This window comes from Uranotaenia lowii, chromosome 2, assembly GCF_029784155.1.
Source record: "Uranotaenia lowii strain MFRU-FL chromosome 2, ASM2978415v1, whole genome shotgun sequence".
NCBI classification, from domain to species: Eukaryota; Metazoa; Arthropoda; class Insecta; order Diptera; family Culicidae; genus Uranotaenia; species Uranotaenia lowii.
This window is the reverse complement of record NC_073692.1, coordinates 388,671,970-388,690,756: the sequence shown is the minus strand read 5'-3', so window position 1 is coordinate 388,690,756 and position 18,787 is coordinate 388,671,970. Positions and strand designations below refer to the sequence as shown.

At 35.3% G+C, this 18,787-nt stretch overlaps 1 protein-coding gene across 30 annotated transcripts in view; it reads right to left on the bottom strand.

The window, feature by feature from the left end:
- The window catches only part of LOC129746673 (ryanodine receptor), a 146,039-nt gene that overhangs the window by 54,510 nt on the left and 72,742 nt on the right, over positions 1-18,787 (bottom strand). For 15 of the 30 annotated variants that reach the window (XM_055740499.1, XM_055740498.1, XM_055740501.1 and 12 more), the window contains exon 4: positions 6,152-6,166. The exons of the other annotated variants lie outside the window; for them this stretch is intronic. In XM_055740499.1, coding sequence (XP_055596474.1) covers positions 6,152-6,166 — 15 coding nt within the window. The remainder of the gene's footprint in view (positions 1-6,151; positions 6,167-18,787) is intronic. 30 annotated transcript variants of the gene reach the window in all.

Here is an 18,787-nt window from a genome sequence, read left to right as displayed (position 1 = left end):
GGTATAAATGCGTTTCGGAAGTATGGAGAGGAAAACAGCTTCAGAAACCGGGCCCGGTGGACAAAACTTTGTACAGGAAAGTCATGCGTGTTTTCGTCAGTAAGAAGACTGCCTCAGTCGAGGTGTGGCCAAAAATATGGGATCCCCTCTCAGCACCAACCATCATGCCAAGGTAAGATTGCGTTCAAAGACTTCTGTCAAACCAAGAGCTCGTAAATAATATGATCAATTGCTGTGTGGAAAATTGGTGTACCTTATCATCGTCGATAAAACCTATTGTCGCTGTTCGGGATGACCACAGTGTTGACGAGATGAAGTAATCAATTTTTACAGAAAAATATGGTGAAAGTGCAATGGTTTGTCAATCCAGTGTGGCATGCAATGAATACAGCTGTTTACGTCCGAGAGTGCCTAAACCGTCGCCTGCTCTCTAGATATGAAGAACGCCTTCAACAGTGTCAGTTGGACAGCGATTGCGTTGTCGCTCATCCAGATGAGGATCCCGGCATATCTGTATAGGCTTGTGGAAAGTTACTTCCACAATCTCCAACTACAGTATATGACCGGTGAGGGATTACGAACACAAGAGGTTTCGGCGGGTGTTTCACAGGGGTCAATACTCGGCCCGGTCCTGTGGAACATCACATACGATGAGCTCCTACGAACGAGCCTGCCATCGGGAGCTGAACTCGTAGGATTTGCGGACGATGTAGTCCTCTTGTCGAGAGGCTCCTCAACAGCGGAGGTTGAGCTACTGGGGCCACGGTAGCTATCCAGTTAGTGGAAAGCAGAATGCACTCCAAGTGCCTGCATCTAGCCCACCACAAATCCGAAATGGTGCTAATCACCAACCTGATCTAACCCCAAACGGGTACCATTGCAGTTGGACCGTGCAATATCGTGTCCAAACGCGCAATCAAGTACTTAGGGGTGATGATAGATGACAGACTCAGCTTTACGAGTCATGTCGACTACGTGTGCAAGAGAGCGGCAATAGCCACGGCCGCACTCTCACGGATGATGCCGAACTCCTCGGCAATCCGCAGTAGGAAAAGGAGGATACTGGCAAATGCGACCACGTCAATCTTGCGGTACGGAGCAGCGGCCTGGAGGCAGGCCCTGGGAAGACACTGTAACCTGCAGCGACTTAGCAGCGTCCAGCGGCTGATGAACCTGCGGGTTATCAGCGGATACCGGACCATGATGTCCGAAGCAGCTTGTGTAGGGGCGGGCGTCATTCCCATCTTGCTAGAGGAGGATGTCTATTGCTACGACAACAAGGACACGCCCAACGTACGAGATCTCGCCAATGAGGACTCCATGTTTGACTGGCAGCAGCTATGGAACAGCTTAGCGAGAGCAAAGTGGACCCATCGTCTGATTCCGCACATCGGGAGTTGGATCGGAGAAAGACACGGTGAAGTGGACTTCCGTATGACGCAATTCCTGTCTGATGTACTGATGTCATGAAGTACCACTACCTGTTTGGACATGTGGCTTCGCCATATTGCCCAGTTTGTGGAGACGTAGAGGAAACACCCGAATATGTGGTGCGTGTCTGTCCGAGGTTTGCGGCGATACGTACTTCCATATTTGCCGCCTATGGGCCCGACACAGCAGACAACGTGGTTATCCGGATCATGACTGCCCTGCAGAGGAGCTGAAACCAACGGCAGTCCGCGAACTGTCATGGAGCATCTGAGTAGTGTGCGTCCGATCCCTTGATCGAAGCTACAAAGATAAGACATCATCTTCTGCGTAGCGGAGGTCAGGGGTGCGCCGCGAATGTCTGTAGGATACCCCAATGTCGGGGGTTATCCGAGTAGTGCCGCTCCCTAAGGGGGAAACTTCGGGGATAAGACTTTACCGTTGTCGTAGCAAATCTCGAAGGAAGAGAATTAACCAATTTCGGGGGACTCCTAGAGGTAGAGAGGCTCTCGATGCCGGGCGAGTCTCTCGAGTCGGTGTAGGATATCGTCACCGTCGGGAAACATCCGAGTCGTAGCGTTCAAAGTCCCGAATGTGTGCCGTGACAGGTGCGAGTCCAGGACAAGCTGCTCTCGATCTGGCCAGCCAAAGGGGATAAAGAAGACCGGACAACGGTCGGAGTAGACTGACTCCATCGACGAGGGGCTGTCGAGTAGAGTGCGTCCGATCCCCAATTTGAAGCTACAAAGATAAGGCAACACCTTCTGCGTAGCGGGTGCCGTGGGTGCGCCGTCTTTGGGGAGTATCCGAGTAGGGCGGTTCCCAACAATCGAAGCTGCGGGAATAAGACTATACCTTCTTCGCAGAGGAAGTCGTTGGGAAAGGGTTATTCCACGATTGGAGAATACCCACGGATAGAGTGGCCTCGACGCCGGCTGAGCCATTCGAGTCGGAGTAGGATGACGTACTCGTCGGGAATCATATGAGTCGTTGCGTTAAGTCAGGCGCGTGTGCCGTGACAGGCGCGAGTCTAGGATAAGCTTCTCTCGATCTGGCACACGACGGTCAATGTGGCAAAACTCGAATTCTGGAGATAAAGAGGTCGGGCTTCGAGTCGTTAGAGGAGAGGTCAGGCCTCGAACCTCCAGGAGGAGAGGTTTGTGTGGTCAACCCCGAGTCTTTATGAAAAGGGGTCGGGTCTCGAGTCGTAAGAGGAGGGATCAGGCTCTTAATCAACAAGAGGAGGGGTACAAGTGATCACCTCGAGTCATTACGAGAAGAGGTCAGATCTCAAGTTGTTAGAGGAGAGATCGGGTCTTAAATCGGGCAGAGGAGAGGTCGACCTCGAGTCGATGCGAGGAGGGGTCGGATCTCGAGTCGTTAGAGGAGACCAGGCCTCAAGTCTCAAAGAGGAGAGGTTTGTGTGGGAATCTCGAGTAATTGTGAGGAGATGTCAGTTCTCAAGTCGTTGGAGGAGAATTAGGCGTCGAGTCGTAAGGATAAGAAATTTTGCTGAAAGTAGTCTCGTTGACGTGTATTGCCATGGAGCGCACTAGCGAATAGACCTCCCACTATTGAAGTATAGTGTGCTAAACAGTTCGAGGTGGGAACCAGGTACGCGGCGATTGAAGTATAGTGTGTTAAACAGTTCGAGGTGGAAACTAGGTCTGCGGCCCCAGATTGGGTTTAGAGAGTAGGGGGTATACACGGAGTATATCATGTGTCTTCCCATTATACCCATGGACCCAGAGTAGCAAACTGGGGGGACGCGGTGGCTCGCTGTGCCTTGGAATACAATCCGTAAACCTGGATTTTCCACCTGTGTTTACCAACTAAAAAAACCGTCGCCTGCTGTCCATGATCATCCAGTACAGTTTTGGCCTGATTTTCCATCAGTTCACTACTCAAATGACACGATGGCACAACAAAGTCCAGATCGTACCGAATGAGATGAATTCGTCAAATTGACCTCAAGCGAGATCGGTTTGAACCCATACCAAATCGTAGTTGAGGAAACATGTGAAGCCTGCAGATTCCATCGAAAACTTACTAAAATAATGAAAAAGTAGTCAAATCATTGCAAATCAGTCTGTGGTAGAGCTAATGACTAGTCTTCTATCAAAAATTCGTTCAAGGTCCTACGAATGACTGGAATCATTTGTTTTTATTGATTCACTGTAAAGAAGACAATAGAGAGCATAAAAGTGAAAAGAAAAAATGGATTTGCTTCTGAATTGTGTTTATACCGTTAATTTTAAATCTTGCTTGGACATAGTGGGACACTCTATAGCACTAAAATAATCTATAAGATACTAAGATCGCAGCGGACTACGCGCAATCGCTCGAGGCAGCGCTGCCGGTAGAGGGCGAGCCGAACGAAGCTCCTCTCGATGACTATAGGTACAGAATCAAGACAGCCATCAACAGCGTTGCGGAAAACGTCATCGGGCATGTGGAATGAATTGAACGGAACGACTGGTTCAACGAGGAGTATGGTGGACGAAAAGAATGCCGCATGGGTAGCAGTAGTGTAAAGAAGAACCCGTCGAGTCTGAATTTTCCACGGAAAAAGTGCCACCTGGAGAAGGAGGAGCTCGAGGAGCTGGAGCAGCTGCTTCGTTTCCAAGAAACACGAAAGTTCTATCAGAAACTAAACCTATCTCGTAAAGGCTTCGTGCTGCAAGCCGAAATGGGCTGGGATAAGAACGGAGGTATCCTGACGAACAATCGTGAGGTGAAAAAAAAATTGGAAACAGCACTTCGATGAACACCTGAACAGTGGGGCACGATTTTCAACAGGTCCTGTCAACTTTTCTGCTTTACCGACGACATTGATATAGCCGGCAGATCATCTGCGGCGTTGAAGGAGATCTACCGCATACTAAAACGCGAAGTAGGAAGAATTGGATTAATGATTAATACGTCCAAGACGAAGTATATGCTAGCCTGCGGATCCGCGACCGACCGAACCCGCTTATCCAGTCATAACAAGGTAACAATCGACGATATAGTCGAAGACTTTGTCTATCTCGGCTCACTGGTGACCGCAGACAATGACACCAGCCGTGAGTTCCGGCTGCGAATGATCGGCGGAAGTTGTGCCTACTGCTCACACAAAGTGTAACCTGTACACAACGCTCATAAGACTGGTTGTCCTCTACGGACACGAGACATGGATATTGCTGGGGGAGGACCTGGGTACACTCAGAGTATTCGAGCGACGAGTGTTAAGAATCATCTTTGGCGGCGTGCAGGAGAACAGAGTGGGGAGGAAAAAGATGAACCACGAGCTCGCGCGACTTTACGGCGAACCTAGTATCCAGAAGGTGGTGAAGGCTGGACGGATACGCTGGGCAGGAAGCCCGAGAAATTGGAGAACTGTTGCCATGGACCGTGTTCATGTCCAGGAATTATGTTCATCAAATTGTGTCGTTATACTGAAAACTATGTCTTTATAAAGAAAAACACTAAGATATCAACGGAGACAAGTTTCTCTAGCTTAACTTTAAACTTAAGTGTAAAATAACGATTAGATTCGGAACAAATTTTCCGCTTTCCGTCAAAAATTAACCGAATACGTTATTTTCGAACCTAAATCCAACATATGGAAGACGAAAAGTTAGCAAGAGCGTAAATTTTAAGAAGTTACAAATATTAGTGAGTACACCGGTGCATGCTCAACGGTTAGTGGAAAGAATAAACTTGAAATTGAAATGAGAAAAGTTAGCGCTTAAAGTGGTTTCGCCTGACTGGAAAGTTAAATTGTGTATCTATAGCAGCTGGACCACCTAAACTGAAACGAAATGCAGTATTTTTTCGCTTTTGCCGGCCTCGGTGTCAGTGCTTTCTCGTCGCTACTGTTTTGTGACAGCTTTTTCGTTACAACACGTTTAGGGACACGCTTTTAGTGCACCCTTGAGAGTTGTTTCGATCCTCTTTGTTTTGGTTCAATGTGTCATGACCAGCGCTGCTTTTGTTTTCTGTATAACTATCCCAGGGCCATAAATAGTGCCACTTTGTTTGCTTAACAGTAAAATGTTTGGAAAAAAATGTAATGTTTCCCTCCCAGACGTCTTTATTGTTAGTTAAGAGATTTTCTCGCTCAAGGTTGCTGTAACATCAGCGTGTTTTATGCAAAAAAGGTTGAATGAAAATCAATGCCAAATTTGTTTCGACATCATGTTACTGATTTGTTTTTGGAGTTTTTTTTGGTTTAGCTGTTAACGATTTCCATTCGGGTATTAGATTTCATCCAGAAGCAGTTGGAGCATTCTCTTGTTCTCAATTGGCAACATTCGATTCAAAATTGGTTTTGCTGTAGTTTGTTCTGTGTTGATTGGGTTTGGTTTTATTCATTCCGCGTTTACATCCACCACAACAGACAAATGAGTAATTTTAGAAAATGACAACGAGAAAAACGAATGCCGAACAAATAATAAATTTTGACAAATCCAAGCCAAATGAAAGAGAAAACCGACAAAAAAAACGAAAAGACCAAAATAAAAAGTGAAATCATTACACAAATTTGAATTATTACATCAGAAATTAAAAGTAGAAACATCCAATTGATCCAAAATGAGTACAGTCAACGAAAAAATAAAATAAAAGAAAAATGAAGATACAAATTAATGAGAAACGTTATTAGATCACAGAATGAAACGGAGAGTCGAACTCGATCGCTGTTGCGGGATGAAATCTGCATCATATCTGTGTATGTACTTACTACCGATTCATTGCCCTGAAATGGAGAGAAGCCAAAAAGAGAAATGTGTCGTTGGATGAATGCCGGTTGTTCCGAATTTCGAAGTTTGTTGGTTTTTGTTTTTTTTTTTAATAAGGCGCAGATCTTGTTGATGTAAGCTATTTTTAACCTAATTTTTACGACTATTTATGAGATTTGTCTTGCAAAGTACCAGTAAGTCACTTTCGCTTCCTTTTCACCATAGCAGCAAATATTTGATAGAAACCTAAATGATTAGAGCTCTATAGCGCTCATTGGTCAAATCTAAGGTTGCCATAATTTATCAGCACAGCAAAATCCGGGCAATATACTGGCTAATTTGGTCAAACCCAGAAATTTCTCAACAAAAATTTCAAAAATTAAAAATTGGAAAGAAAATTTTTTCATCAAAATTTATCGACAGATTTAAAATAGAATTTAACACTAGAAGGACCGGCAAATTGAATATACCTATTCGGACCGTGACCAGTCAAAATGACTGGTAAAGGGGAAATTCTTTATATCACGATATTTTCAATTTTTTTCTTTTGACATTATTTTGTTATTAATTCGATAACATTTTTGTTATAAAATGGAAATATTTTTTCACCATGGGTGCACGGAATCACCTCACTTTGGCATAGTTGACGAATGCGTGTATGTCATAACATGAATATTTCAATTAATTATCAAAAAATTAAAACACATTATCAATCTAATTATAAAATCATGTTAGATGGCTATGGGTATTGACCATGGGTGCACGGTTTCACTTCAATTTTGTTTTAGTAGATATTTTCAAGCATCCATCACTCTGAAATTTTTCAACACGTTTCCTATAAATTATACCTGATATTGTAGGTTTTGAAGCATATTTTATCTATAAGTAGAGCAATTTACCATGGGTGCACGGATTCACCGCCATTTATCCAAAATCAATTTTTTTAGCATGCCTTTAGCATGAATAAAAACTTTTATAGATTCAAATGAAAATTGTGTTATAGACATGGGTTTTCGCTATGGGTGCACGGATTCACCACGTTTTTATCAAATATTGGACTTTTTGGAAATTATGAAAAAGCATTTTTACAAATCTGAACTAAACCAAAGTCGAAACTATGTCTTTCATGTTGAGATATAAACATTTAAATAATGATTTTTATTTTAAGTTCCGTTTTTTTCATTCCTGGAAAAGAAATATTTTAAAAATATCTTGAAATAATAAATTTATTTAATTATTACTAAAAAAAAGGTTTTTTCAATCGTATATTTATCTGATAAGATCTGATCAACATCCAAGAAATTGGAAAACGGTTACCATGGACCGAGTGAATTTTGAGAATTATATGCATCAAGTTATGTCGTGTGACGGAAAGCAGTGAAAATAAAAATAATGAATCAACATTGTCAAATGTACACGTTGATAAGTTTTTCGATTGACCAATATTGCATTTTAAATACCTATCATATCTATTTAACTCAAAAATATTTTGTGTTCTGAAGCAAGTTGAGAACAATTTATTTCTATATAATTTACAACGGCGAATTTACTGCCTTTCTGTGCACCCATGTTGAAATATCTTAGCGCCGTTGTGGTGTATCAGATAGGCTTGCGCGAGTCTGGTCTAGGTATGCCAGGCGTACTGGGTTCGATTCCCGGTATCGGCAAGAAAACTCTTGGGTTCAAAGCCCATAAGTTGCCGACAGGTAAGATGTGTTTCCTCTTATAATAAAAATGTCCAATCAGTTGCCAACTGCCCAGGGGCCGGGTGCCGGAATACCTGTAAGTGAACTTGCATTGGAAATTTGTCGAGCCTAATAATCTAAGAAGGCATGTGAATACATACTTGGGCAGAAACTGCGGTGAATTCGTGCACCCATGGTGGATAACCAACATATAAAAAATATTCCGTGCACTCATGTTGAAATATCATTTAAATTATTCAGTTTTATAGCTGTTGTCTTCAAATTTGAATAAATGAGCACACAATTCATAATTATTTTACTCATTCTGGTTTAGTATAAAACATATTTATCACCTAAACTACTCGATTACTCGAATGTACATGTATTAAATCTAACATAACTTTTACAAATCTTGATGAAATTTCGTCAAATTTTGACAGAAAGTTCGAATAAAGTTAGGCAACAAAACAGACCAAAAAAAATGGGAGTCGAGTGCTTGAAGCGCCACACAGTGGCCAATCCGAGAACTTTTTCTACAAATTTTCATGACTTTGCATCGAAAATCAATAATTTCATAACGAATGACATACTTCTGCCCACCATAAATCAACTAGGGCTCATTGTCTTGAATGTAGATTGCAAATGAAACCAAAAGCAAGCGAAAAAAATTTATCTAGTTTGAGTTATGGGGTTGTGAATTTTACCAGTCATTTTGACTGGTCACGGTCCGAGTGTCCATGGCGAAATTTATCTCGCTTATTTAAAGAGCTAGTGAAATAAAAAATACACAGTTTTGTAGAGATTCAAAATTCATGAAAAGTCATATTTTTTGCGAATTTTTAAAGCGAAGCATTCAAAAGATATTCAACAAACAAAGTGTCCAACCAGTCATTTTGACTGGTGCGGTCTTTCTAGTGTTAAGCCTTCCAAAAAATTTTCATGGTTGTTTCTATAAAACTTGCTCAAAATATTTCGTTTTTATGCATAAATAAAAAAAAAACAACACAATTAGTTTTTTTTTTGTTTGATTTGCCAAATAAAGGGAATAAATCCGGGAAACCGGGCCGGGGTGGACTGTTCCTAAATTTCATATTAATATTCGGGCAAACCCGGATAAAATCAGGCAATTTGTCAACCAGGCAACAAAGAATGGAATCAAAAAACAGATTTTGAAATTAGAGTCTTTTTTTAAATGGATTTAATCGGCTGTCAGTCTCGGATTTTCAAGTAAAAACGACTGTTTCATACTTAAACGTTTCGATCCACATTGGATCTTCATCAAGGGATTGAATTTATTGCAAATTTACTGAAAATTGACTTAAAATTTTGATGATATTAAACAGGTGGTGCATAGCTGCTTCATGTTCTAATATTGCTGTTTGCTGCCTCAAAATTGATATCTATTTTGGGAGATGGTCATTAATTTAAAACTCTAAAATTCATAAAACTCAATATTATAGCCAGCATAATCCAACACATAAAACCAATGACAGCAGTTCAAGATAAGTGGAATCAAACTTAACAAGAAAACGATGCTTTATTGGTAAGAATCAACGAAATTTGTCGATTTTCACTAAATTAGCAATAAATTTAAGCTTCTAAAACGTTGGAGTAAACCACAGTTGTTTTTACTTAAAAATCCAAGACTGATAGCCGTTAAAAATCCTTAAAAAAATTCAACCAAAACAGTCGTTCCATTCATAAAGAACTTGGAGTTCAAAATCCAGATTCGAATTTTTTAATATAGAATTTAGAAATTAGATAAGGGATTCAGATTCGGAACTCAGAATCCAGAAAACGAAGATCAGAATACAAAAAAAAAATATAAATCTTTGTTGATGATAATATCTGCAACAGAAAACTTGATTATAAAAAAAAGGAAAAACGACTATTGTGAATTTTCAGTATTTTGAATAAAATTTAAAATACTGGGACTTTTGGAATGGGTTTGGAAATTGGATATTTTAAAATTCTATACTTAATAGATTTACGATTTCATTATTCAAGAATTTCGGACTTAACGTTATAAAAAATACAATGTTCTAGAGTTTCGGAATTACAAAACTGCGGAATTTCATATTTTTATTTTAAAAACAAAATAAAAAGATGAATTTCGGGAGTCATCCAAATTTTAGAGTTTTAGGGTTGGAAGTTTTTCAAAAGTTTTCGTATTTCTTTAGAGTTTGAAAATATTAAACTTCTGAACATCGTTGAAACTGAATTTATAAATTTTGATATTTTGAAACTTTGAGAATTTTATTTTGAAATATGTGATTAAACAATGTTTTCTTTTGGAATTTATCAAGCGTAAAAATTTAATATTTTGAAAATCAAGACTCAATTTTGAAACTTTTTAGATTTGAAGAGACTTTCGGTATATTTTAAAGAACCTTAACTTAAAAATTCATCAGATTTCAAAATTCTAAAATTGCGAATAGAAAACAAAAATATTTCGAGAATTCCAAGAACTGAGATCTAAAATGTTTCAAATTAAAATTCAATGTTTTTCTGAAAATCAAATCGTCAAAGTTTTGGCATTGATTGTTTAACGAAACTGTAAATCAGGGGTGGCCAAGATTTTCAACAGGCGGGCCAAATTTTAGTACTGAGACTTGCTTGCGGGCCGCACAGCATTTTTTTCCAAAGTATGCAAAATGCAAAAGAATTTCAGTGGGTTACCTTAAGAATAAATAACGCCAAATATTTTTTTTACCTATTTTAAAAATAAAGATTTAAGAAATCCAGTACAGATTTATACCAGTTGTTTCATTTGATCAAAACAAAAATTTAAAAGTGTTTAATATACTTTTAACGGGCTAACAGACAAGTTTATGCCTTTCAACTCAGATTCAATACATGGGTTATGAATAAAATTTAATTTCCTCGACAATACTTCACACACACATAGCGTTTTGAAGAGATTTTAAACTTTCTGGGTTTATTCATCCCATAAGGATCACTCTGCAGGACGGGATTGTTGAAAACAAAATACCTTTCCTAAGCGTTTAGCATTTCAGATGAAATGTTCTTACGCTCTTTGATTACAATACAAAAAAATATACAAAAAAGAGCTCTTCCGTGTTATGTTTTCGTGTTGTCCTTTGGGAAACTTTCAAAATTTGCTCATACCTTATCTAAAAGTTTAAAATTTTAATGATCGTTTTTTTTTAAATTTTCCATTTGATCAAATTTAAATTCAATTGGCGGGAAAGGCGTTCATGAAAAGAATTAAAATAATTTGATTTTTTTTTCAAATTATCATAGTTATTTTAACTTTTTGAAAAAAAAAGAAAATAAAAATCAAGTTACTATGGAAAAATATATTTTTAATAAAGTCCCTGTTCTCCGTAATTTGTAAGTAATTAGTTCAAGTTAAAATTTAGATTCATTTTACTTAACTGGAAAGTTTTATTGCAGAGTCTGGCTTTAAAAATTTGATCACTTACTAGACCGCTAATTTTATATTTTCTAAATTATTTTCTCTCTTAATTTTTGCTGAACATACAGATAAAAAAAAATCTTCACAATCTGAGGGAAACTTCAAATCAGTCATCTCGCTTGTCAAATTGTCTTTGGTGGAGCTTATGTTTGGCACAAATTTGGTTTGAAAATGAATTTTCTAACAAAAACAATGCACGATCAGTGTTTTAATGCCCAACGCTATCTATTAGTTTATATATCATGGTACATAAACTGAATATACGTTATAGATACTATGATACATCATTTCGATTTAATTTAAAAAAATGTTATCTTTTTCTGTTGAAGTTGATTTAAAAAAAAGTGCAGAGTTTTTTTTCAATTTTTAAATCAATTTTAACAATTTTGTACCAATATAACTCTGATAATGGTGTGATAACAATATGATAATAATAATTTTACAAACTAGATTTTTATTATTTCGAGCTTCTGTTTTCCTGTTTGATTTGTTTCATTCGAAGCTGACAAATGAAATTTCGGACTACAAAGTCTAAAAAATAATAAATTTATGTTTTAAATTTAGATTTATCTTGTGAGTGATTGTGAGTACGGTGAAATTTCAGCTCAAAATAATCATAAATATTTTTTTACTTTCTCATTATCATTTTAGTGTACAGAGTTATTCGAGTTTTTTCATAATTTATAAGCACATCTCCCTGACGCCTTCCAAACTCTTCAAAATTATACTAGTTTTCGCTTGAAGACTTTCAATACCACTTGTATGAAGTAACTAAATATTAATAATTTAATAATTAACAAATATTTATTGCATAATACGTGATTGTAAAGTACAAACAATATGTAAAATGTTATAAAAATTAAGAGTATAAAAATGTTTCTCATTTGCTTGATATTGTCGGGATTTTAAAATGATAATTCTGAAAAAAAAACTTCGCGGGCCACAAAAAGAAAGACGCGGGCCATGGTTTGGCCACCCATGCTGTAAATGTTTAATTTTTAAAATTTGAATTTTTTAAATTTAGATTTTGATTAGTGATATAAGATTTGGCATTTTAAATTCAGAATTCGGGATGTTGGAATGAAGAATTTTCAACCCGAAACTCGTACATCTAAAATCAAAAACAAGTTTTCTCAATTTGGAATTTGGACGCACAGAATAAGAGAAAATCAATTTCAAAATATCATTTTTTTTTTAATTTGAGTAGTATGGAATTTGACAATACGAAAGATTGAAATCTCTTAAGTTCCTTAAAAACGGGATTTTTCAATTAAAAATTTTCAAGTTTTATGCAAAAATCTCTATCTTTCTTCCATCTTCAATTTCAGATTTCGAATGAAGATTTAAAATTTTTCAAAACAGAAATTTCTAATTTAGGCTTCAAATTTTGGAAAATAAACTAAAATTCTTAGTTCAAAATTTCAAGTATTTTTTTAAATTTGAGTAGGATGATATTTATTAAAAAGAAAAATTGAAATCTCTTAAGTTTCTCAATATCGGGCGGGATTTTTAAATTTAAAATTTCCAAGTTTCATGCTTAAAAATATCTCTATCTCCTCATCTTCAATTTTAGAAATCGATTGAAGATTTAAAATTTTTATAAACAAAAAGTTCTAATCCACATTTTAAATTCAAATAAATAAGCTAAAATTCTAATTTCAATTTTAAAAATTCAGATTTTGAAATTTCAGAATCCAAAATAAAAAACTTAGATTCAGAATCAATGTTATACTAGAATTTTAGAAATCAGGGTCAAAATTCGGAATCAAGATTTTGAAATCAGATTCAAAATACTGAACTTAAAATTTCAGATGAGAATTCAATACTAAAATTTACGAAATCAACTGAACGGTGCTTAACTTATCTTAAAAATCATAAGAAATGTGAGTTCTGAAGTCTTTAATTTTAACTCGGTTTTTCGAATCTCCAATTTAATAAATTTTTGTTCAAATTGTTATTCTTTTATTTGTATTTAAAAAATAAATTTTGGGTTTCGCTGTTTTGAAATATAGTGTGATTTTTTTTTTAATTTAAGAAAATTGCTATTAAGAATTGCAGATTGTTAATAAACAAATAAGTGCCAATTTATATTAAAAATAAATCAAAACTTCAAAATCACATTTTTTTAGATTCAAAATTTTTGAATAGCTTAATGCACTCATAACTCGGAAATCATCTAACTTATCAATAAATATTATTTAGAATTAAAAAAAATCGATTTCGTTATCAAAAATATTCACTGGTGTAATATATAAACTTGGAAAATTTGAACTGCGAAACCGACCGAAAATTATTTTCAAATTTCAATTTGGATTTTTTTGTTATTTATTAAAACTCCTGGAAATGAGTTTTTTTTAAATTTAAGTTTAATCATGTTTCAAACATGAAATTCATAATAAAAAACTATGAAGATGAACATTTCCACAGTTTTATATTTTCAAATAAAAATTTCTAAATGATTCAATTTTTAAATGTGAAAAAAAAATTTGAACTTTTTAAATTTAATAACAACAATTGATGAATAAGTAATTGTCTACTTATGTTTAACGTTATTTACAAATTTTCTCCCAAATAAACTACAACTACAACTACAAATCGTAAACTTTTGAAAAATAAAATTTCGAAATTCCAATATTTAAATGTCAAGGAATCTGAAATTTGAAATTTTTCAAATCAAAATTCAAACCGAAATCCATTGTTTTAGTTGATTGGAAAAAAAATTGAAATTTTCGATTTTATTGGATTTGATTTCCGAATATCGAAAGCTTGATGATGAATTATTTTAAAAACTTTGATGATTTAATGTTGTGAGTTTCATAAAATAATGTTTGGAAATTCTAATATTTGAAAATATTGAGAAGTTCGGTCTTTTTGAATTTAAAAATTATTCATTCCATAACTTTGAAATTAAAAACCCTAATTAATCGGATCCAGAATATCGAAATTTTTGCACCAAAATCTGAAACTCGAAATTTGAAGTCAAAATTCCAAAATTTAGAGCTTTTTTTAATTGAATTACCGGAAGTAAAAAATCCAGAATTCTTCCAAATAAAAAAAATCAGAAAGAGCAAAATTTATTTATATTTAGGGGTTTTTTTTTTAATTTTTGAACCTTGGAAATATCTTGAGTGATAAATAAACTAAAAACTAAAGAATTTGAGTCTTGATTAAATATTTTTAAAACTTTAGAATCGCAAGATTAGAGTTTGATTTTTTCAATGTTTCGGGATGGGAAAATCAGAAGTTCAGAATTTTGAAATTACTGAACAAAATTTGGATTTCGAAATAAATGTTGGATTATCAAGCTTTGAAGTCCAATTGCTAAAATTATTATTTTTGGAGAATAGCGCAAATTTTTTGAGTGTAGAGTTTAGTAATTCTTGACTTTTTCTGAGAATTCACAATCGCTTGGTTTGAGAACATTGTAATTGAAAATGAAATTCCCAATTTTGAATTCCGTTCCAGATTTGAAATCGAGTACCTATAACCGTTTGAATTATCTTCGTAGATGATTGATTTTTAATAACAGTACAGTGAAAAGTAATCTTTGTTTATGTCCTTCATACCAATAAACTTAAAAGATATTTTGTAAACAGTATTCTTTTTGGATCGTTAAAATACGCCTGATTGCATGTTGTTGGTTCTTTTTTCCCACTTTGTTTCTCCCCCGTTATGATGTGGTTTTTGTGTTGTGAATATAGAGTATCGCAAAAATTTCCAAGCAGTGGTTTCGGTGCTGAAGGATCGTAAATGGTTATTGTGGCTTTTATGGGTCTCTGAGAACGAGGGTGGATCCAAAGACTTCTTCAATTCAAAGCAACATAACACAAACAAAAAAGGGAACGGTTTTTGCGTTTTCAAAAATGCTCAGTCTTGAATCTGGTCTTGTAGGTGCTTGGTTCGAGTCGAGAATATAAATCCAAAAATCCAAAATAATTTTAACAATTCGGTTATTTTAAAAGTTTATATTCTCGCTCCACCAATTGAATTGCCGTCAAAAAACAAAAACCAAAAAGCAATAACGGCATTGAACAGGTCGTTAAAAATTATAACAACGGAAAAAAAGCTTCGATTAAAAAGGAAGTCCAAAGAAACTTCAAAGTGTGAACCTGTGGAATATTCTTTCTTTGTTCTACCAGTTCTAGAGGCAGTGAGCAAAGAACATTTCCCAATCAAGGAAAAAAGGCGAATGAAGAAGTGTAAACGACTGTGCTCTGTTAATGTTGAACTGAGTAAAAGTAAGAAATGAAGGAATGGGGGGATGATTCTGCAGCCCTCCTTTCAGCCCGAATTGGTTCACTCCAAAGTTATTTTCTTGCATTTTTCTTGCACCATCCCTCGATTCGGAATCCAGCATAATGGAGCAACTTTGAACTCAACAGGTTGAAAAGCATTTGATACTGAATTTCACTCTCTCTGCGATGGTGATGCCAAAATGCCAAAAGACTTGTTGTGGCTAGCTTCTTTAAAGCTGCATTGGCAAAAGTTCCGATTGGCTGGTGTGTTGGGGGCAATTTCATCACCATAAAATGTGGGCAAGAAACGAGTTCGGGCTGAAAGGTGGTTTTTTGGCAAAGATAACCTACGGTAAGATTGGCCATGAATGGATTTTTTTTGTATACTGTTCAATACGCCCTCCACAAATTTGAACTGGGCAAATTGACTGTAAAATGTTATCTTTCGGAAGTACAAGTTGTTATTGGTTTTTTTTTGGAAATTTGAACTACCACATAGAAGAATTTCGAGCAAACCATATGTTTTACGTAAAATAAACGCGAGGAATTAGGATATTCACACCATTTTCGATTAAATCACAAATACATTTGTAATTGATCCCGAATTTCGTCATTTAACGTTTCCTTGTATGTGCTGAACCTTGGTAATCAAAATTGTTACGAAAACCATGGTTTTCTGAGAAAAACAAAATACAATTTATGGTTTATTTACGATTAGTGCCTGGAATTCGTAAGAAAAAGAGACTTAAAATCAGTTGCCGAGCTTGTTTGTACTAAATTGGAGGCGCTGAATCCAAATATGTTTGGTTTCTATAGGTTTTTTTTTGCAAATAAATAACAACAGAATTACTTGCCAGTTGGTTGAAACGTTTCGAATTACTTTTGGCTTTCCAATCCTCTTCAGTTGTATTTAAATTAAATTTAAGTATTTTTATTATGTCAGTGTCAAAATCTTAGGTAAAAAGAAGTTTTAGGTTGATTTAAATGAAAAATTGTTGGCAACATCGTTGTCGTCTTTTACTTTAATTGTAATCTTATAGATAAGTTAGTTTTAATATTAAGTCTGTATGATAGTAGTTAAAGACTCCAAATAAATATTTTTTTTAATGTGGAACATTTCTGCACAAATTTTTGTGTTACAGTGAGCTAAATAAGAATGGCACCACTATGTGTTTTGCTTGTTCAAATTTGAATGATTGAAAATTACGAAAATTTTCTTCCACAGTTTGTTCTGAATTGCTTAACGGATAAATCAAGCATAAGTTTACTTTTTTTGGACGTAGCAATTGGCGTTGAGGACCAAAAATGTGAAAAAGGGGTGCGAAATAAGAATAGCACCACTAGAGTTTTTCAACATTAACAACATTATTTTTGAAAATTTACTGTGTAAAAGTGAATAATAATGCTTCTACGAATCATTTGAATAGATAACTGCATTTTAAGGAGTTTTCCAGAATTCCAAAGGTTTTCAAAGGTTTAAAAAGGGGGTTTTAAGAGATGCTCCTCTAGCGTTAAGGAATTTGAAATTTGAGTTATAAAACTTTATCAAACTGCTTGATTTCTTCATTAACATTTATAAGTATGATGCAAAATGATGAAACATAGATTTAAGGCTGAGTTTGAATCCAAAAAGCAGGTTGGAATTCAAAAATACTAATGTTTTTTAATAGTCAAACACTATTTCTCTAGTTTTAAGTCATAGATCGCAGCACTTTCTTGCCATTTAACTAAATTCATGCCCATTTTCGAATATCCGGGAATAATTATGGAGTGCTGGATGATTTTGGTCAAGAAATAAATGCATGTACCGTGTGAACGCTTTGGGAATTCACTAAATCCAAAAAAAATTAGAATTGCATTAAGGTCACTAAAAGTGAATTTTTTGTAACGATTATCAGAATAAAGCTATACTTTGAGATGGAGCTTCATGGACCAGACGGCTAGCACTATTATTGACATGATTTGCAATTGAATCGGAAGTTGAGATGAGCAGGAATTCTGGCGGTTGTACATTTTTGTGCTGGTGATTTTTTTGCAAATCCGGAAAAGCTTTCTGCAGCGTGAACTTCCACAAAACTGTGATGGGAAAATACCTCAAAATGATGAATATGGGCCTAAATAAACCTGAAAAATCAATATTGAGACTAAATTTGGTGTTAACTGCAAGATAGTGCTGCCATCTACGACTTGAAACTGGAAAAAGTGTGGTTTACTGAACAAAATCAAAGTTTTTGATTTCCAACTTTTTTCTAATTCAAAATTAATCCCGAATGTTTGTATCATCATTTCACGTCATTTTATTGAAGAAAATAAGTAGTTTGGTAATGGTAAAGAATTACAGTTCAAATATCAGATTCCTTAACGCTAGAGGAGCATCTCTTAAAACCCCCTTTGTAAACCTTTGAAAGCCTTTGGCATTTTGGAAAACTCCTTAAAATGCAGTTATCTATTTAAATAATTCGTAGAAGCATAATTATTCACTTTTACACAGTAAATTTTCAAAAATAATCTGTTTTTTGTCGAAAAACTCAAGTGTTGCTATTCTTATTTCGCACCCCTTTTTTCACATTTTTGGTCCTCAACGCCAATTGCTTCGTCCAAAAAAGGTAAACTTATGCTGGATTTATCCGTTAAGCAATTCAGAACAAACTGTGGAAGCAAATTTTCGTAATTTTCAATCATTCATATTTTAACAAGCAAAACATATAGTGGTGCTATTCTTATTTCGCTCACTGTATATTGGGATTTTGTTTCAGTTTTTGTTGTGTCAAAAACGTGTTTTGATCTTCTTGTTTCTTACATTGTTTTTTAATCTATTTTGTAAAAAAACTAGATATGTATCGAATTTCTGCCCGAAAAACGTTTGGCCGAATAGGGTGAATATTTATTTTTTAAATTTATTCAACAAATTCGTTGGATAAACTATAAAACATTCGAAAGAAATTTTGAAAAGGCTACAAAATAATCCAAAACTTATGGTTTCAGTAAAACATCAAAGGTAAGTTAAGGTAAGGTTGCCCGAATTTTTTCCCGGACGTATACGGACCGGCCAAATCCGGGCAATTTTAGCTAAAAACCAGGCAATATCCGGGCTATTGATTTCAAAACTCAAAATCATACCTCGCGTGAGCTTTCATCAGGTCGTATGAAACATATTAGGAATTCAGAGAAAACTGCTGCAATAGTTATCAAAACAACTTTAAAATTTGTATCTCACATATAGAATATGTTGTCCAGACTACAAATATTCTAATGGACAAAAGTTGCGGCTAGTTTATG